Below are 19,178 nucleotides of genomic sequence, written 5' to 3'. Positions count from 1 at the left end.
TCACTCCACAGCTACCTCCACTCTGAGGCAAACTAGTCATGCCTATCCAGTCCCACCTCAAAACTGAGGCATCCCTGACATCCTAGACGCCCCTTACTTTCTCCTGTTTCTTTGCAGAACCCACCACAGCCATTCTATGCCCGGGAGCTGGTGCTCAACGAAGATGAGAAGAAGTTACTGTTGAAAGAAGGGACCACTCTTCCATCCCAGCTGCCGTTGACTAAGGTATATCAATACTTTGCTGTGGAGACTGAGTGGATTCCAACAAGAGCACGTACGTTATTAATGGGAGTGAGTCAATGCATGGCTAGTGATTCTCAAAACTATTTCCTTTATCTCAAGGACCGAAGGGGTGGATTTATGTTGCATGTATAATTTATGTGCAGCACAACATTCAGTCCCAACACTACATCTCAAGAAAGATTAGGCGGCTTTGGAGGTGGAGTTATTCGAGGCGGGATGATTATCTTGAATATTTGAGCGATTGGAGAGGTGTTGGTTGGATGAAGGAGATAAACTATTTTCTCCGGGGGTTAGAGTCCAGAAGGAGATACAGAATTAAAGCTTGGCTCTTTGGTGGTGGAGCCACAAAGTGTCATGGGAATGCGGAACACTCCCAAAAGTCCTGCTGATGCTGGAGAGCTTGAACGTCAAAAACGGAATATTATTGAGGTAAAATGTCAATGATGGGACCAGGAGGGCAGATGGGCTGGCGTGAGTAGTATGGGCTAAACAGGGTCCATCTGCTCTTATTAACATGAATTTCCTGCCTCGGTTGTGTAGCTGGCTCTGATGATTCACTGCAGATGACTAGGCAAGAGTGTAAACCAAACTTCAATGACACATCCCCCATCATCTCGAAGGGGAAGGTGACTTCATGTTTTGGATAATGATCTGGCTTAACCAATAATGCCTCTCCTCATTTTTCAGATGGTGACTCGATCCCCTGACTTTTCAGTATTAGTTTTAGGGAAAACTATGACTCCCTTCCACCATGGCTTTTCCAGCACTGAAAGAGGCATTGGGGAGAATGGAGGGACAAGAAGTATCAGTAGGTGTTAGAAGATGTGATTAGAGGTGGAAGCAACTAAAGTATTGAAACCTGTGGGACTTGTATGATAGGCGAACAAGAGAGCAATCTGCGGTGAGGGATGTGAGAAGGGCAGGCCAAGGTTGCCCTGGCAAGTATGGCATTTCCCTCAGTTTGTCATTGGAAGGAAGTCTGTGCTTCTAGATGTGACTTGATAGCTTGCAACAGGGCGGATACCAGTTGTTTCGAGTCTCACCCTATCTGTATTTTCCTCCAGTATTGACTGGTATAATTCCGAAGCGTAATCATTCATTGTGATCCATTCCTGTAACTATTTCCTCACTATTACAATTGTATGTTTGGGGGTGGGGTGAAGAGAGTTTTGTTATTGGAGTGGTCTTTGTTGTTTTCTTCAGATACAGACCTTGAAGTTGGATGACAAAGGCTGTTACATACTCAAGTATCTATTCTATCTGTTGAATTTTGCCAGATATAATTTCCTGGGGAAATGATAACAATATTGGACGATACATTATCTGTGTTAACACTGATGACTTGTCAATGGTAATACTTGCATAATGACCATTTCAGCTTGTCCCTGCTCAATGCCACACACTGAAAACAGTCTCCTGTGAAGAAGGAGTAACCATGCTGGTTTTGTGCTACTCTGGCTATTTAAAAGGACTCTCTACTGAGACTGAGACCTTTCCGTGCAGAACTGACTGCCGGCTCTTCAGACAATTTTCATTGTGCAGCGTACGTTTAACCTGGTTGTAAATATCTTCCCTAGCATTTTTCTGCTGAGGTACTCATTGCATGATTGCCTCAGTAATGACATCATGATCTCATGAGATATGTCAAACTGCAGACCATAAAAACTCTGCATGTACAATAGGATCTCCTTCCCTTCCCTTCCCTTCAGCCTGACACAGGCAATGGAATCCCATCTTCAGGAGACCAATGACATTTTCCACCATGACCTGAATCCCAATGGAAACACCAGAGGTCTCATTGTAACTGCACTGGGTTGCCATTGTTCCATTCTGAGCATATTCTGATTCATTTTCTGAGTTGAAACTACCTGAGTCGTGATGAAGGATGGCCAGGAATAGCACGTGATGATTGCTGCATAAAATAACAGCTCCTTCTAGCTGAGCCATTAGATGAGTTGCCACATTCTGGTTCAAACATTTGGAGCCGTTTTTTAAAAATCTCACTCTCATTTTCTATTTCTACCTCTCATGCACAGTCTCTCCAATATTCACTATTTCTCTTTCCCTCGCACATTCCTCTTTTTTACTTTATCCAACTCGTTCTCTTTCTCCCTATCTCTCTCCCTCACCCCCACCCGTTTTTCATCCTCCTCTACTTCAGCTTCTGAGCTGTATTTGAATCAAGCTATGACAGACAGGTTGACAAGTTGAGCTCTTGCCCCACTCTAGCAAGAAGAACGGGTTTTGAAGAAGATCAGGAGAAAGATCCGGAATAAACAGTCTGCTCAGGAGAGTCGCAAGAAGAAAAAGCAGTATATCGATGGCTTAGAAAACAGGTGAGGGATATCATAAAGTCCTACAGCACAGAAATAAACCGTTCAGCTGACTTAAGGGCCTGTCCCACGAGCATGTGGCAAGCGCGACCTAACGTGGTCGCGTGAGCCGTACGGCCTCGCGGGGCCGGTCCCACTTCGATCGCCGGAACCGTGTGGAGTCGTGCGGAGCTGGTCCCAACATCGCGCGGGGCTCCAGGAAACCTACAGTGTTCAAAAATTCCGCGCGGCAACGGCCTGCCGGCCCGCAGCCACATTGAGGCTGTACGCACCGCCTCGACGGACATACGCACCGCCTCGACGGACATACGCAGCGTCTTGACGCCGTACGTCACGCACGAACTTCCCGCGGTCTTCGCTCAAACTTCACGTCACTCATTCGACCACCGCGCGGCCCCCGCTTCCGGTTTGGTCGCATGCTCGTGGAACAGGCCCTTTAGTCCATGCCAGCACCAAGCATTGAGTTGGACTAATCCTACACTAATCCTTTTCCCAAATTCCCATCAATTCCCCCAGATTCTATCACTCATCCACACACTTGGTGCAATGATAGGCAGTTAACCTACCAACCCACACTACTTTGGAATGAGTGGTGGGAATCTGGAGCATCCTTGGTCAACCCACGTAGTCACAGGGAGAATGTGCAAATGCTGCTCAGGATGGAACCCTGTTTGTTGGAGCCACGAGACAGCAACTAACCTCGGGACCTATTGCACATGTGGTGGCACAAGAGATAATCCCTGTACCAGCTTAGTGGGGCTTTAGGAGGGTGCAGGGCATGCAGAATTTAGGAACTGAGCAAACAAATTTGACTCTCGAATGTGATTGTGGTTTCAGTGGGAAATAACAGGAACATTTATAGAGGTAGTTCAACGTAACTGATGAATTAGGAAACGTTGTATTATGTGGACTGAATTGGTTATGACGCAATTCGGAGCATGAACCAGAGAACCACTTAAAAGTTAATTTGGAAACTGACAAACAGAAGAAAAGCTGTCTTAGTTGTCTTGGGGGAAAAACAGTTTCCATAGAAAGCATTGTCTCTTCAGAACACAGCTGCCAGTTTCACTGCAAGTAATCATTGAAATTGACAAGCAATCATTTTTAATGGCACTTGTGCAACAAACCTCAATTAAACTATTTGTATTATTAACTTGCAGTAACAAAAATAAATGTACGGTTATTAAAAATCTTCAAGAAAAATAGTTGTTATTGCGAGTTTGAATGACGCAAGACTATAACCCCCTTGCCCCATTGACACAGCAAATTTCTATAATATGAGATTTCTTAAGGAAGCAACTATTGTATTACAGCAGATTAGCTGTACAGTGTTCATATGGTGGTCATTGAGTAAAACCTTCCAAGGTCTCTCAGAGGGAGTTATCAGAGTGAAAAAGAAATACCAATTAGGATAGGTGACAAAAGAAAACCACAGAGTGCCTTAAACCTCCCTGTTTAAAGTATACCCAGCAGAAGGTTGTTTCTAGGCTAGAAGTCCCAGAGCTCAGTGTCTGAATAAGAACATTCAGTGCTCTGAGGACCTGATCCGGCATCAGGTATACAGGTGTAATTTAAAATGCCCAATACCCGGTGTCTGATCAAGGAGATGGCAGTGTGTTTGAATTTGTAGACCCAATACTACTTCGGAACCACTAAATGTTTTTTTCACCTTCAGGATGGCTGCTTGCACGGCCCAGAACCATGAGCTACAGAGGAAGGTCATCCATTTGGAGAAGCAAAATACGTGAGTAGCCATCCTGCTAAATGTATTTTACTTTAGTCTGTGGTACATTAGCATTGATGGTTTCATCAACAAATGCATTGACGACTGTGTTCCGACCAAGGCAATTAGGGCTTATCCCAACCTCAAGCTTTGTATGACCAGAGGGATTCACTGGTCATTCCATTATAGCACTTTAGTAGATTTAAAGTCTCTGCCAGATCCCCAAGACTTTCAAGAAGGATGAGCCAGTACTGTACAAGAGACCAAACAAGGCTGTCAGGGATGCTAAAATAACATTCCAAAACAAGCTAGACACTCAATTCAATCAAGCAGATGCCAGGTGACCATGACAGGGCCTGAATATCATCACAGGCTATAAGATGAAATTGGGGACAGTCTCTGGCAAAATCTATCTCTCCCCTATTGAGCTCAATGCCTTTTACATTCCTTTTGAACAGGCAAACAAAGTTCCACAAAGGCACATAGCTCCATCCTCCACTGGCTTTGTGCGTACATGTAGGTAGCAGGTCAGATCTGTTTTCATGAGGGTGAATTCTCGGAAAGCAACTGATCCAGCTAGAGCTCATGAGTGATTTCTGAAATCAGGTGCCAATCAACTGGCCCCAGTCTTCACAGACATCTTCAACCTCCCATTTCAGCAGCCTATTGTCCTCATCTGCTTCAAGGAAACCTCCATCATTCCATTTCCCAAGAAATGTAAGGTAACCTGTTGTGCTATAGAAAGTTTTCTGATGGGATGCATCTCAGCCTGGTGTGGCAACTGCTCTGCTCTTGTGTGCCTGAACCTGCAGAGAGTGGTGAACACTGCCTGAACCTGCAGAGAGTGGTGAACACTGTCTTGCGCATCACATGCACACTTCCTTCCATCCAGTCCATCTTCATGGTGCATTGTATCAGGAAGGATGGAAATATCGTCAAGAATGCCTGCCACCTTAGCCATTCTCTTTGCTCTCTTCTACCTTATGGGGGAAGATACGGGAGCTTGGACATCAAAGCTTGAAGTTATTGGTGATAGCATCTAGTGAAAGCACGATGGCTGCCTCACCAACAATCTGTTTTCGTCTGTTTCCTGCTTTGTGTTTTTAGTTTGCTGTAAAATGTATGTTTTAGTTTATCTTTAGTTTTGTATTTGTGGGGGGGTGGTGGGTTGGGTTAAACCTTCGTATCTCCGTCCGCACTGCGGCCTAACATTGTGGAGTTGGCGGCCCCTTGTTTGGGACTTCTAGAGCTCCAAAACCGCGGAGCCTGCGGATTTTAACATCTTGGAGCGGGCGATCCCTTTGCCTGTGTTCAGCCTTTGGTGCTTCAACCTGCGGGAGCTGCGGATTTTAACATCGTGGAACTCGTGGTCCCTGGTTAGAGACGGACTTCGGGGACTCCAAGCCGCAGGAGTTTCGACCGCCCCGATGTGGGAGCTCGATCGCCGGCTGCGGATGGTTCGACTCCCCCGACCGTGGGAGTACAGGAGGAAAGAAGATAAGACTTTATTGCCTTCCATCACCGTGGGGAATGTGGAGGAGTCACTGTGGTGGATGTTTATGGCAAATTTTTATGTAGTTGTGTGTCTTGTTGCTTTTTTGGTATGACTGTATGGCAAACCAAGTTCCTCGTATGTCGCAAAACATACTTGGCTAATAAATCATGATTATGATTATAAGAAGGATCTTAAAGGATTTGTAAGCCTTGGGGCAATAATATTTTTGGGAGAAAACTCGACACTGTAACACATTGTGTCTAATGAAAATATCAAAGAAGTGGGTAGCATTGCTGAATTTCGAACATTTAGCAGAGGCGTTTACAGGTGGAAATGTAGGTCGGTAGGTGAGAGATTAGCAAGGGATTTAAACTGAAGGGGTGAGAATTTTAACTTGCATGTCTGCAGGATTCAGGAGTCAGTGTCACCCTCGCTAAAGTGATGTCTGAATAGAACTTAGAATACTAGGAAGTTTGTATCTTTGGAGAAATAATGGAAAAAAAATAAAAGGACTGATCACAGCAGCTTGTTAAAAATAATGTAAATATCTGGTTGTATTGTGGAGTGTGTGTCTTTACCCCAGGGGGTGTAGAAAACTCAGTGGGGTTGCGTTGTTGATTACTGGTTAAGGCACAGGTTAATCATTGCCCTTGGGCAGTACAGTAAGTGCTGATGTTGCCCTGGCATAGCATGTTCCTGAAAGTCTGAAACATTAATCATTTGTAAAAGGATTAGGATTAAATAAAGTATGCAAATATCTCAAACACTGCTTGCTTCCCACAGGACATTGCTGCAGCAGCTGAGAAAACTCCAAGCCTTGGTCATGCACTCTACAGGCAAGACTGCGCAGACAAGCACATGCATTATGGTAAATGGACAGACATATTACTTCAACAGTCCTGTTTTCACAACATGTGCACGTGAAGAGTCATCTTTTGGTGTGTTGATTATAGGGTGGGTGAAATTAGACATGGCTGGTGTAGACAGGAGGAACTGCATTGGGGACATTAATAGCCTCTGTTCAATATTCAGTTCCATTTATCCCAATGGAGTGAACAGTGGGCTTGTCCCATAACGCATGAGATCCCAGTTCTTTAATGAACTGGCCTATGTTCAATTTCACCCTGACACAACGCCTAGATACATGGAAAATAAGTGCAGGAGTAGGCCATTCGGCCCTTCGCGCCAGCCTGCTTTATGATTATTGTGGCTGATTAGTCATTAACTGTAAACTACATTTGCAATAGATGTAAGTGGACCAGCTGGGGTCAGTGAGTTGCCACACTTACCTGTAATTTACCTGCAATTTGTTAGAGGCCATTGCTACTAAAAGCTCTACATGCAGCTAGATGAATCTTGCTGTAACTATATTTGGTATTTCCTGTAATTTAACCTGAAATCCCAATAATATATCAGGATCGTCTCACTGCGGCATGTCTGTGTCCCAATTGAGGTGACTTCCAGACGATGATCACATGGAAGTAGAAATCTGAGTCTGGTAAAGATTAATGAGCTGCTTGGATGGAATTGGAATCGGTTTGTTGTTGTCAAGTATAAAACTCCAGCCAAACCATACCATACATGAGTATAGTAAAATAGGTACAAGTAAGATAAGAGGGATGAGCAACTGAATGTTAAATCACCACAAATGTGCGATGGCAAGGAATGTTAATCTGTAAAAACAAGTTGTCTGTTAGTGTAATTTTTAACACCCAGAATACCAAACAACAGGGCGATTAACCATATTTATAGGCGGGGATTGAATATTAAAAAAAGAAGATAGCCCTTGCAGTGAGCTGCCAGCTGATGTCACTTGCATGAAAGCAGTGTTAGAAGGAAAATTCATTTGTCTGAGGAATTAATGATGAAGACAAAGGGTGAAAGGGGGAAAGAGCCAGTTAATAGAAGTCAGCGAACATGTTGCTTTATGGGGTATTTGAAGATGGAAGATCTCTGTGCTGACAAAGCAAGATAACATCAATAAGAATTAAGGAATGAAAGTGCCTTATACCTCACACTCTCTTGTGAATTCAACTTTTGGTGCGTGCATGGCAAATACTAGGCCCATGATGCATTCAATTAGTCTCTGTGTTCAATTAACACTTGTATTAATTGTACACCCACGTTAACAAGCAGCATGCTTGGAAATACTGTCCCCTGCAATCGTTTTTTCCACTTACAATTATGATGGCCCATACATACATGTCTTGCAATAAGCTGAGTGGCCTTCGCTCTTAAGAGATCCCATCACCTACCTCCAAAACCTCCTCGCCCCTCAAGCCTCTAGAGCTGACTCTGCTACTGAACTTTGGGTGAAATGACCAGCAACACTTCGTCGACAGGTCTGTACACGTAGCAGTGAGATTCTGTATATTCCAGCTCAACCCAGTCTGGTTTCTGAAGAATTTATGCCAAGCATCAGACTCATCCTTCAGAAAACCAACAAACCAAGTGTGAGCAGATTGTTAGAAAATCCCCAAAATATACTGCCCTTCACCCAAAAAAGTCTTTTTTTTTGTAATCTAACATCTGCTGTTCCTTGGTTCTGCATGACTATATAGGACATTGCCTTTGTTAAGGACCAGAATTAATGAGTTCCACTTTTGTTTTTACTTTCCTCATCTAAAGGAACTAATTCCTTGATAGCTCAGTACACCGTACTTATAATCCACAAAATGCAGTGAGGATGCAATGAGGAAAATGCTGCATGCACACATATAATATGAATAGATTTTCACACCTTGTCATGTACTGGAACACAAGCTTAAAACTATTCAATTCACAAACTAGGTGAAAGGTGGTGATCCTGATATTATTGGGATTTCAGGTTAAATCACTGGGAAATACCAAATATGCTTGCAGCAAGATTCATCAAGGTGATCTTTCTGTTATTTTTATTGTTATACATGCAACCAACAACAATATTCCTCCCCAATCCCAACCTCATACATTCTAAAAAGAATTTCCCAATTCTTTGTATCAGTTTTATGTAACATTGCTTGGTGAAATTAATATTGGTCATGACAATGGGTGAGAACTTCCCTGTTTTTTCCAAATACACTACCATGGCACTGTATGTCTACGAAAGGCAGGTGCAACTTTTTTTTTGTTTTTGTTTATTTTATTAGAAGTTAATACAGTACAAAACAGTACAGTGGAACCTAATTTTAGGTGCCAACTATGTCATACCGTAATCCATTCTATGTACAACCTCTAGTTTTATGTTTTGGGAAGGAAGTAAGCAAGTCAAGAAAAAGAAAACAATAGAAAGGGGAAAAAGAGGAAAAATAGATGGTTGAGAATAGAAAAACGTGAAGTGTGTATATAAAAAAAAAGGAAAAGTGGAAAGTAGAAATAGGAGAGAAGGCCCCTTAAAAGAGACATTTTCAAATCTTTATTCGGAGATGTAGATCTATCCACGGCATGAACTGAAATCAGCAATCTTTACGGTACTGCTGCATCACATGATTCCAAAAAGTCGATGAAAGGAGACCAACTCCTTAAGAATTGGTCATATTTATCTATTAGTCGGAGTCTCATTTCTTTAAGGCGTGCTATGTCCATTGGCAGGTGCAACCTTGATACGATCTCACCTGAAAGATGGTCACCCACGGTGTACTGAGTTATCATGGAATTAACTTATTTAGCTGAGGAGAGTAAAAACAAAGTGGCATTCACTAATTCTGGTCATTCTTCCTGCTCTTGTAACAAAGGCAATGTCCTTTAAAGCCAAGGAACTGCAGATTCTAGTTTATGAACAAAGATCCAAGAGCTGGAGTGACTCAGCAAGTTAGGTAGCATCTCTGGAGAATATGGATAGGTGACGTTTTGGGTTTGGACCCTTCTTCAGACTGATCGTGTTGGGGGGAGGGAGAGAAAACTGAACTGGAAGAGAGGAGGGGCAAGACAAAGTCTGGAAAGTGATAGATGGATACAGTTGAGGGGGGAGGGGGGGGGGTTGATAGGCAGATTGTTCGGACAAAGGCCAGAGTTAAAAAGGCAAAAGGTGGAAGATAAGGATAGAAAAGTTGCAAATGTTGATGCTAGAGGAAGGGATGTGGTGGATGGGAAGGGGCAGTGGAGATATTAGTGCGTTCAGAGTCCCCCTTCCAACAAGGAATAATGAAACCATTGGGCCTTCCCCCTATGCCAACCATGAATTTGGATCTTTTCTCTCTCCAGGTGCTGGTGTTGTCCTTCAGTCTGGTCATATTCCCCAGCTTCAGCTCCTTCAGCTCCAATAAGGGTGCAAATGAAGGTGACTTCACTCCGATACGAGGTGAGTAACAGTACCCACACTAAGTCAGCACTGGTTGATTTGGTTAACACTCCAACATCATGCACTGATGTTGGGCTGCAGAAAGATTCTTCAATCAAAATTTATTTATTCACTCAGCCGATGATGTGAGCATTTTACGGTGTAGAAGGGTAGAAGATATATCTGCAAAGTTAGGCTGAGCATTGGACAAAGGTCACAAGAAAAGAAACAATCAAAATACATTTGGGAAAGAAAGTCTTCAGACGCCAATATGACAGAAAGCAGCACAAGATAGCGACTGATCTTTTTGACGTTTCACAGATTTTGAAACTGCAGGAGCATTTTTATCTCATCTGTCTTCAGAAAACTGAAATCAATGCAGATTAATTTGAACTGAAATCAAAAACTAACATTCCATCTGGCAAACGCAGTTAAATTGACCTTAGATAACGTCCACAGATGACAAGAATGAAAGCTCATACTTAAACAATCCATTCATCAGCTTTGAATGTACTAAAGTTCTTTAGAGCCAATTAAGAATCGGTTGAAGCACAGTGATTACTGTAATGAGAAATTCTGTCAACAATGTGTGCATGGAAAAGTCCCACAGCAGTCTAATGATTTGTTCATTTAGTTGAAAAAATTGATGTGTTTTAGTGATGTTGGTTGCGGAAGTAAATATTGGTCAGGACACTGGGGACATCTTCACTGCTCGTCCAACCACTCGGTCAATGGATATTTTTAATGTTCATGAAGGAGCCTCAGTTAAAGCTCATCCAGAATATGGCACCACTGATATTGCAGCAGTCCCTCAATGTTGTGCAAAATTGTGTTCCAAGGGAACTAAACCAAACTTCTGGAATAGAGGGCCTGTCCCACGAGCATGCGACTCCATGCGGCAAGCGCGACCTAAAGAGCTGGTCCCACCAGCGTGTGCCTGCATGCGGCAAGCGCGACCTAACGTGGTCGCTTGAGCCATATGGCCTCGATGGAGTTGTGCGGAGCTGGTCCCGACATCGCGCGGGGCTCCGAAAAACTGACCATGTTTAAAAATTCCGTGCCGCCTCGACGCCGTACGTCACTCACTCGACCTCCACGCGGTTCCCGCTTCTGGATTGGTTGCGCTTGCCGCATGCAGGCGTATGCTAGTGGGCAGGCCCTTAAGCATTAAATCTGAACTCACCTGCGTGCTTGCTTCTAACCAAAGCAATTGCCGGTGATAGAGAATGTGGTGGCTTCTAAATAGCTAAATCACTCATCAAATGAACAATAGTGAACAGTAAACTATTTTGGAGCATTAACAAACTCCACAATCCATCCTGTCTAGTTTTCATTTGGTAATAAAACTGACTATAATTCTTCCTGCATGTACAGATAACCAAAAATTGGATTTGCCTTACAGTATTTTCTAGGTCTCTGCACAATGTGGAGTCGACCCGTGTGCTTCATATGTTGGCCAAGCCTCAGCATGACATTTCAGCAGGGAAGAAGGAGGAACGTACAGACCAGCTCACTTTGGAGAATACTGGCATGGTCAGCGAACAAGTCCAAACTGTGAATGACAATGAACTCACTGGGGTCTTTGGAAGTCTCTCTCTTGGCGCATCTGACGCTTTGCTCAGGAATGGCACCACTCCCAAGGACATTACCATCCTTGAAGATCTCGACCCTGAAGAGCACAGTACAGAACATGGGCATTCACTCTGGACTAAACGGAGCTCTTCTGAAAAGACCGCTAACCATGGAGATGAAATGTAGTGGGTTTTGAATTATGGGGAATGTCATATTAATTGATATTTAAATTTGGCTGATTGGGTTTTGAGATTTAAGTCTTTCCATCAGAATATATTCCAATATTTACAGCCTCACATTTTCATAATAACCATTTTGCAGTCCAAATATATGTGTTGACCTTCCATTTCTTGGTTTTGTATAGCCACAATTTATATATTTAAATTTTAAAAAAAAGTAAACGTTAGTCGTAATGACATTAATGTGTCAATCTCAGCTTCATATCAGTACTATAACTAATCTCTAAGCTTATCAAGGCGATCAAATGAGCTGATCACATCTCGTGTGCGGGGTACATTGTGTGATTTTAAGTGATCTTGTAGTTGCTCATTCTTGATATAGAGACAAGGTCAGCTGTGTGAGAACTGTAAATCATTCTGTGACAGTGTTGCCATACTGATTGGCCTCTCTCGTGCTCTCTTTCCTCTGACCTGTAAGATTGAGCTTCATGTTTTCCTGTCCCAGCCACTTCCAATGATTTCATTCCATCCTTAACTTTTGGTGCTTAATTCTCCACTTCCATGGTGGCCCTCTGAGTAAGGAGGGATAGCACCTTCACCACTGCTTGCTCATTTTTAATACAAGCGCACGGGCTGCCTCCAATGTAGTAATCGCTGATTAAGTTGTGTGTTTTACTTGTAACTATCTCATTGCCCTGACTTTTCTTCTCCACGGATTCATGATCAAAGTATCATTCATGATCTTCCCAGCTCAGTCCGCTACCACCTCAGCTTCATCCAACATCCATACCTCTCATGGCTTAAATCACCTTCTCTCATCACCCATCCCTCATCCTCTCCCTCACTCCCCCAACTCATAGCCTCATCCTCGCATCCAACATTTTCTCTAATCCACTCCCTCCTTCCTATTCACTCTCTTGTCCCCAATTACCCCAAACCCACCCCCTATCCACCCCATCCCCCCCCACCCACCTCCACTCCCCTATTCACCTCCACTCCCCTATCCACCCTCTCCATCCTATCCACCGCTTCCCCCCAGATTCTTGTCAGTGTCCAATCTCAATATCCACTTCCGTATACCGACTATTCCATTCCTACCTCATAATCCATCACCTCCCTTCATCATTCACTCCACCAGCCCCACGTAACTCCTTCCCCACCATCCACTCCCATCTCACCGATACTATCTCCCAGGCTATCGACCTGTACCTCACCATGCTTTGTCATGTGTAATTGTGATTTTTGTCACTTTGCCATAAATGTGACTTTCCAAAGAAAACAATTGATTAATTAACTTTAGAATTTACTTTTAGGCCTTCTTTAAACTATTTCAGTGTCGCAATCGGCTTGAATGTAAATCATTAAAATTCCGCAGTTCTTTAAAACTATATTCTTGATTCTTTTTTAAAGCATTAACTTCTTCCTCCTACCAGGCGATAGAAACTGGAAAATGATATTCATCACATTTTAGCCTCAGTGCCATATATTATTTATTGGGAATTGAAGCCGAATTCCAGAGGTGAGTAAGAGTGAATGCCCTTGACCATGAGGCATTGAGTCACTCGTTAAAAATGAGTTCAAAGGCAACATGGACAAGTACAGCACTAGATCAGGCCCTTCAGCCTGCGATGTCTATGTGAAACATGATGATAAGTTAAACTAATCTCTTCTGCCTTCATATGATTCCTATCCCTCCATTCCCTGCGTACTCATATGCCTATCCAAAAGAGTCTTAAATGCCACCATCGTATCTAATTATAAAATGATCGGCAATGTAATGGGAAACACTCCGATGATTGGTGTTGCACAAAACAACGTGATTGTTGGAAGGCCAAGAACACAACCTTTAGACTTTCTCACTGTGGTAAGTGGTTCCCAACATTTTTGGATAACACAGACCTTTTAAACATTGAAGATTTGTGGACCACCACATGCTGTTACTTCATAGATACACGCTGTGAAAGGATTGAGATGCCCATGCGTGGGGATACGTGGGCAATCGATAGGCAAGGGGAGGAGGAAGTGCATTCAAGTGATACCAACAGGAGAAGTACAGGACAGGCTAGAGTCATGGAGTCATACGGTACAGAAACGGGTCTATCGGACTAATTCATCCGTGCTGGACAGGATTTATAGCTGAGCAATGATTTAATGAAACATAATTGCACAAGTAACTAGATACCATGAAATGCTTTGTTTTGCATACACCCGGTAAAATTGTACAGTAGACCTCACCTGGGCAGTACATGTGCACCAACAAGTTTACAAAAGTTCACTGAACATTCTGATCTACTACCTGCCGCTGCACTTGGTGGCAGCCCCCCCCCCTACCCCCCACTTTGAGAATGATTGCACTGGTACAGAAGGGATTTCCCAGGTTATTACCTGAGATCTAGCCTTGCAGTTACAAGCTGGGGATAGGCTGTGTTTCATTTTTTAGAGCAGTAATAGCTGATAGAGGGTATGTAAAAGTATGAGGGGCATTGATAGAGTAGGCAGTTAGTAACATTTAGCCTTGGGAGAGGTGTCCATGACCAGAAAGAATGTTCAAGTTAAGGTACTTGAAAATAAGAAGAGATTAGTGGAGGAAATGTTTTCACCCAAAGTGATTGAAATCTGGAACACATTCCCTGAGGAAGTGGTGTAGGCAGATACATCTCACAACATTGAAGAATAATTTTGATGTCCTTGAAGTGCCATGACATGGCAGGTTATAGGATGAGAGCTCGATGCTGGGTTTGTACTGCTGATACTTCTCAGCAGCACCGACACAGAAGAGCCTGCCTCTGTGATGTGCGACTCAATGACTCCAAATTTTTGATTTGGTTCCCAGATCTGTCGTTATTCCATAAATATTTGCAACGGCAGACTTTTATTTAACAGATATCATATCTCTTTGATGTTGACACTTAGTTAATTCTAGTTTTATCTCCCACATTTAACTATTTCCTCTGATAACTTTGAGAACTCCCTCTTCCCTCTGCAGGTCAAGGCTAATCTCGCTTCCTAATCAAGGGCCTTTCACCCCCTGGGGGTAATAGGGGGATTGGAGGGGGGAGGGGAGGGGGAACAATTCTCAGATTTAGCTCTTGCCATCACTTTTCCTTTTGGTCTTCTAGTCATTCACTCATCATATGGGGGTAGAATTAAAAATATTGCAAGGCTCCTTCTGTTATGATGGGATGATCTCCCTTGCCTGTTCCCATATCAGCTGCAGTCTCCTTCCTATCCCGCAAACATTCAGCTGGCAGGAATGCTCTGATGGTAAATACGTCCCTATTCACTTCAGCTCATAACCCAGATTTGCACTCCATTAAGATCATTCGGCAATCCTCTCGTAGTTTAATTTAGTTTAGAGATATAGCGCGGAAATAGGCCCTTCGGCCCAGACAAGTCCGCACCGGCCAGCGACCCCTGCACACTTACACTACCCTACACACACGAGGAACAATTTACATTTATACCAAGCCAATTATCTTACAAACCTGTACATTTTTGAAGTGTGGGAGGAAACCGAAAATCTCGTAGAAAACACACCCGGTCACAGCGAGACCGTACAAAATCCGTTTGCACCCATAGTGGGGATGGAACCCGGGTACTCGGCGATGCAAGCACTGTAAGGCAGTAACTCTACTGCTGTGCCAACCCATCTCTGTCTGAGAATAAATTAATATATTGGTATTGATTTATTATTGTCGTGTACTGGGATACAGGGAAACTGTTGTTTTTTTTGTTGTATGTTCAGGTGATCAACAACAGTAGGAACTTCTTTGGGCCACTGCCAAGACAAGTTAATCCTAACGGCTTTGTGTCAGGTTGTTCCCGGCACAGAATGATTTCTTTGCACTTTTCAGCAATATCATTGTGTGAAATGATTGCAGAGATTTTTGGAAACATTTGATACGATGTGATTTAATTTTTGTTTGTCAACATTGATTGGTGAGGAATTAGAGTATTGTGGATTACTTCAAATCTTATATTGATGTCAAGAATCACACTATACCAGGCTTTTTTTCTGTCTAAACGACCAAGCAACTAATACAGAGGAACACATTCACAAGACACCAGGTTTTGTAATTTTGTCACTCTGCAGAGGTCACTCAGCTTTGCAGTGTCCTACTGAACATCGATCGGTTACCTGTAACTGCTGCTTATGGTACAGTAATTGGAGTATGAGAAATAAATTGTTGAGCCTTCGATTCAGTCCTAGGCGTCTGGCTATTTAATAGGCACCATCCAACAAACTGGAATAGTTGGAACATGAATCTTTAGATTGTTTTTGTGCAGATTATAAAATAAGAAAGCCATGGAACAATGACTACCAATGTAGGAATTGGGAACAAGAGTGGGGCCCCTCAGCCTATTTTCTACATGGAGAGTGATGGGGACCAGGAACACCTTGCCTGGGGTGGTGGTAAAGGTAGATACGGCAGTGGTGTTTAAAAGGCTTTCATGGCAGTGCAAGGAATAGTGAGATATGGGTCATGTACAGGCAGATGAGACCAGTTTAGCTTGCCATCATGTTTGGCACAAACATTGTGGGCCGAAGGGCACAACTATGTCCTATATTAAGATACTTTGGATGAGTTCTTCAATTTTAAAGTGAAATGTTGAAAAAATGCTTCTGATGAGGAGAAGGGGGATTAATGAGAACACATGCATGCTAATCTATATTTACAGAGTTCAGCATCAAATTGCCTTCCATTTACCAATAGGATGTGAATGGATTGTAATTGTGGGAGTCTCATGACGGTTGAAGTTGGATTGTGTGGGTAAATCAAGAGTCAAGTCGAGGGTGTTTTATTGTCATATGGTCCAGATAGGACAATGAAATTCTTACTTGCTGCAGCACAACAGAATATGTGAACATAGTCCATAACGGGAGAAGAAAAAAGTATACCCATGCACACATACTCAATAAATAACAAATATAGTGCAATAATTATAATAGTCTGTTGCAGTTCAGAGCTTATTTGTTGTCGTGTTTAATAGGCTGATGGTTATAGGGAAGAAACTGTTCCTGAACCTGGACGTTACATATTTCAGGCTCCTTTACCTTCTTCCCGATGGCAATGGTGAAATGAGTGTGTGGCCAGGATGGTGTGGGTCTTTGATGATGTTGGCTGCCTTTTTGAGGCAGCGACTTCGATGGATCCCTTTGATGTTGGGGAGGTCAAAGCCGGTGATGGACTGGGCAGTGGTCACAACGTTTTGCAGTCTTTTCTGCTCCTGGGCATTCAAGTTGCCGAACCAGGCCACGAAGCAACAAACCAGTATGCTCTCTACTGTGCACCCAGAGAAGATCAGGAGAATCCACTTTGACATGCCAAATCTCTGTAATCTTCTCAGGAAGTAGAGTCGCTGATGTGCTTTCTTTATAATTGCATCGTTGTGCTGGGTCCAGGAAAGATCTTCGGAAATATGCACGCCCAGGAATTTGAAGTTTTTGACCCTCTCCACCATGGTCCCATTGATTGTGGGTTCTCATCCTTCCCCTACCAAAGTCCACAATCAGTTCCTTGGTTTTACTGATGTTGAGAGCCAGGTTGTTGTGCTGGCACCATTTGGTCAATCGGTCAATCTCACTTCTATTCTCTGGCATCACCATCTGTGATTCGTCCAACAACAGTGGTGTAATTGCTAACTTGTTACTAGAGAGCGGTGGGATAATTATCACCCCACTGTCCCATAATATTAAGAAGAAATAGAACAGTCTGTTCTTGAATTGCAAAGCCAGCTGTGGAAAGTTGTCCGTGCTGCAGGAGGGAAGGAAGCGAGCCTCAGGAAATGGCATCAATTGAAAGGTCGGTCTGCAGCTCAACCCCTGGCGTACTGAGCAGGAAGGTGCCAAGTAAGGAGTGAGGGACAGGCTGGTTGAGTAATGAGAGGAAGAGGGGGAATGAAAAAGGAGGGAGGGCGTCTGAGTGAGGACTGAAGAGTGCAGGAGTCAGTGTGAGTGCGAGAGAGTCTAAGAGACCTGATCGGATGGTGCGAGGGAACTCGGAATGAGTCAACTCCCACCCAGCCCCACAGACCCGCCCAACACCCGGTTATTCATCCCACCCAATACCCGGTCATTATCCTACCCACACCAATGCCTTGCAGTCCAAAAGCCAATGTGATGATGGAACAAATCTTCAGCAATCTTCTCTAACCCAGTAGAGAAATGGATATGACTTACAGGACATACAGAAGTTATTCCTACTCCCGGTTGATGAAGCCTGCAATAATCTCCAATGCCCTCATTATATAATGGCTGGCTTCTGGTCTTTAAAGAAATAAACTAAATTAATATATTCTATCATCTACAAAGCCAATGAAGGTAGGATGATTAAAGTATGAATGTAGCCTCCAAGGCAGTGTTGATGGAGACACACTTACCGAAATATCATATTTAATTTATGACTTTAAGAATTTGGTAACAGGTAAAATGAGTTTTGTGCAAAGATAAACACAAGGGGCAGTGACATTAGCCTCATGATTTAATAATAGTTAAACTTGCTAATTTATTCCTTAACGAGCTCTAGCTTACATTAGAAACTGAAATCATCGGTGCAGCAGAGTTTTTAGACAGTTACTGTCAACGAGACAAATAAATGCAACAACATCGTTTTCTTTAGAGAGTCATTGAGGGGCCCAGCATGGAAGAAGTCCCTTCAACCCACTAAATCTGTGCCAACTATCACCACCTATTTATATTAATTCTACATTAATTCAATGTTTTAATTCTCATCAGCTTCCTCCAGACATTCCCACTCACCTACACACTAGGGACAATTTACAGGGGCCAGTTAACCAAACGACCCACACATCTTTGGGATGTGGAAGGAAACTGGAGCGCCCATAGGAAACTAGCACATTCACAGGAAGATTGTGCAAACTGCACACAGACAGCACTAGATATCAGATTGAAGCTGGCTCACTTCTATTATGCGGTAGCAGCACCAACTGCTACGTAACTGTGCCACCACAGTTACAGGACTGAGCTTTGGTACAATTATATAAGACTGATTGCTATGAGACGTTGGTATTGAACGGTTTTCTTGGAGGCTGCATTTATTCTTCACGGCACGGTGGCGCAGCAGTAGAGATGCTGCCTTACAGGTCCGATCTTGACTAAAGGTGCTGTCTTTATGGAGTTTATATGTTCTCCTTGTGACCACGTGGAGTTCCTCTTGGTGCCACCAGTTTTCTCCCACACTCCAAAGATGTACATGTTTGTAGTTAATTGGCTTAGGTAAAATTGTAAATTGTCCCTAGTGTGTAGGATAGTACAAGGTATACGCGGTGATCGCTGGTCTTAGTGGGCTGAAGAGATTTTAAAGGTCTTTTATTGTCATGTGTACCAATTAAGGTCCAGTGATATTAGAATAAC

General features: G+C 43.2%; 2 protein-coding genes across 3 annotated transcripts in view; one reads left to right on the top strand and one right to left on the bottom strand.

The window, feature by feature from the left end:
* Positions 1–13,185, top strand: part of LOC129711244 (cyclic AMP-responsive element-binding protein 3-like protein 3) — a 30,404-nt gene extending 17,219 nt beyond the window's left edge. Inside the window, exons 5-10 of the mRNA XM_055658763.1 lie at positions 118–225; positions 2,473–2,579; positions 4,252–4,320; positions 6,578–6,662; positions 9,977–10,073; positions 11,455–13,185. Of these exons, the coding sequence (XP_055514738.1) occupies positions 118–225; positions 2,473–2,579; positions 4,252–4,320; positions 6,578–6,662; positions 9,977–10,073; positions 11,455–11,810 (822 nt within the window). The 3' untranslated portion in view covers positions 11,811–13,185. The remainder of the gene's footprint in view (positions 1–117; positions 226–2,472; positions 2,580–4,251; positions 4,321–6,577; positions 6,663–9,976; positions 10,074–11,454) is intronic.
* The window catches only part of LOC129711242 (elongation factor 2), a 523,480-nt gene that overhangs the window by 350,670 nt on the left and 153,632 nt on the right, over positions 1–19,178 (bottom strand). The window lies entirely within an intron of this gene.

This window comes from Leucoraja erinacea, chromosome 29, assembly GCF_028641065.1.
Source record: "Leucoraja erinacea ecotype New England chromosome 29, Leri_hhj_1, whole genome shotgun sequence".
In the NCBI taxonomy this organism is placed as follows: Eukaryota; Metazoa; Chordata; class Chondrichthyes; order Rajiformes; family Rajidae; genus Leucoraja; species Leucoraja erinaceus.
This window is presented reverse-complemented; position numbering and strand designations above follow the sequence as displayed.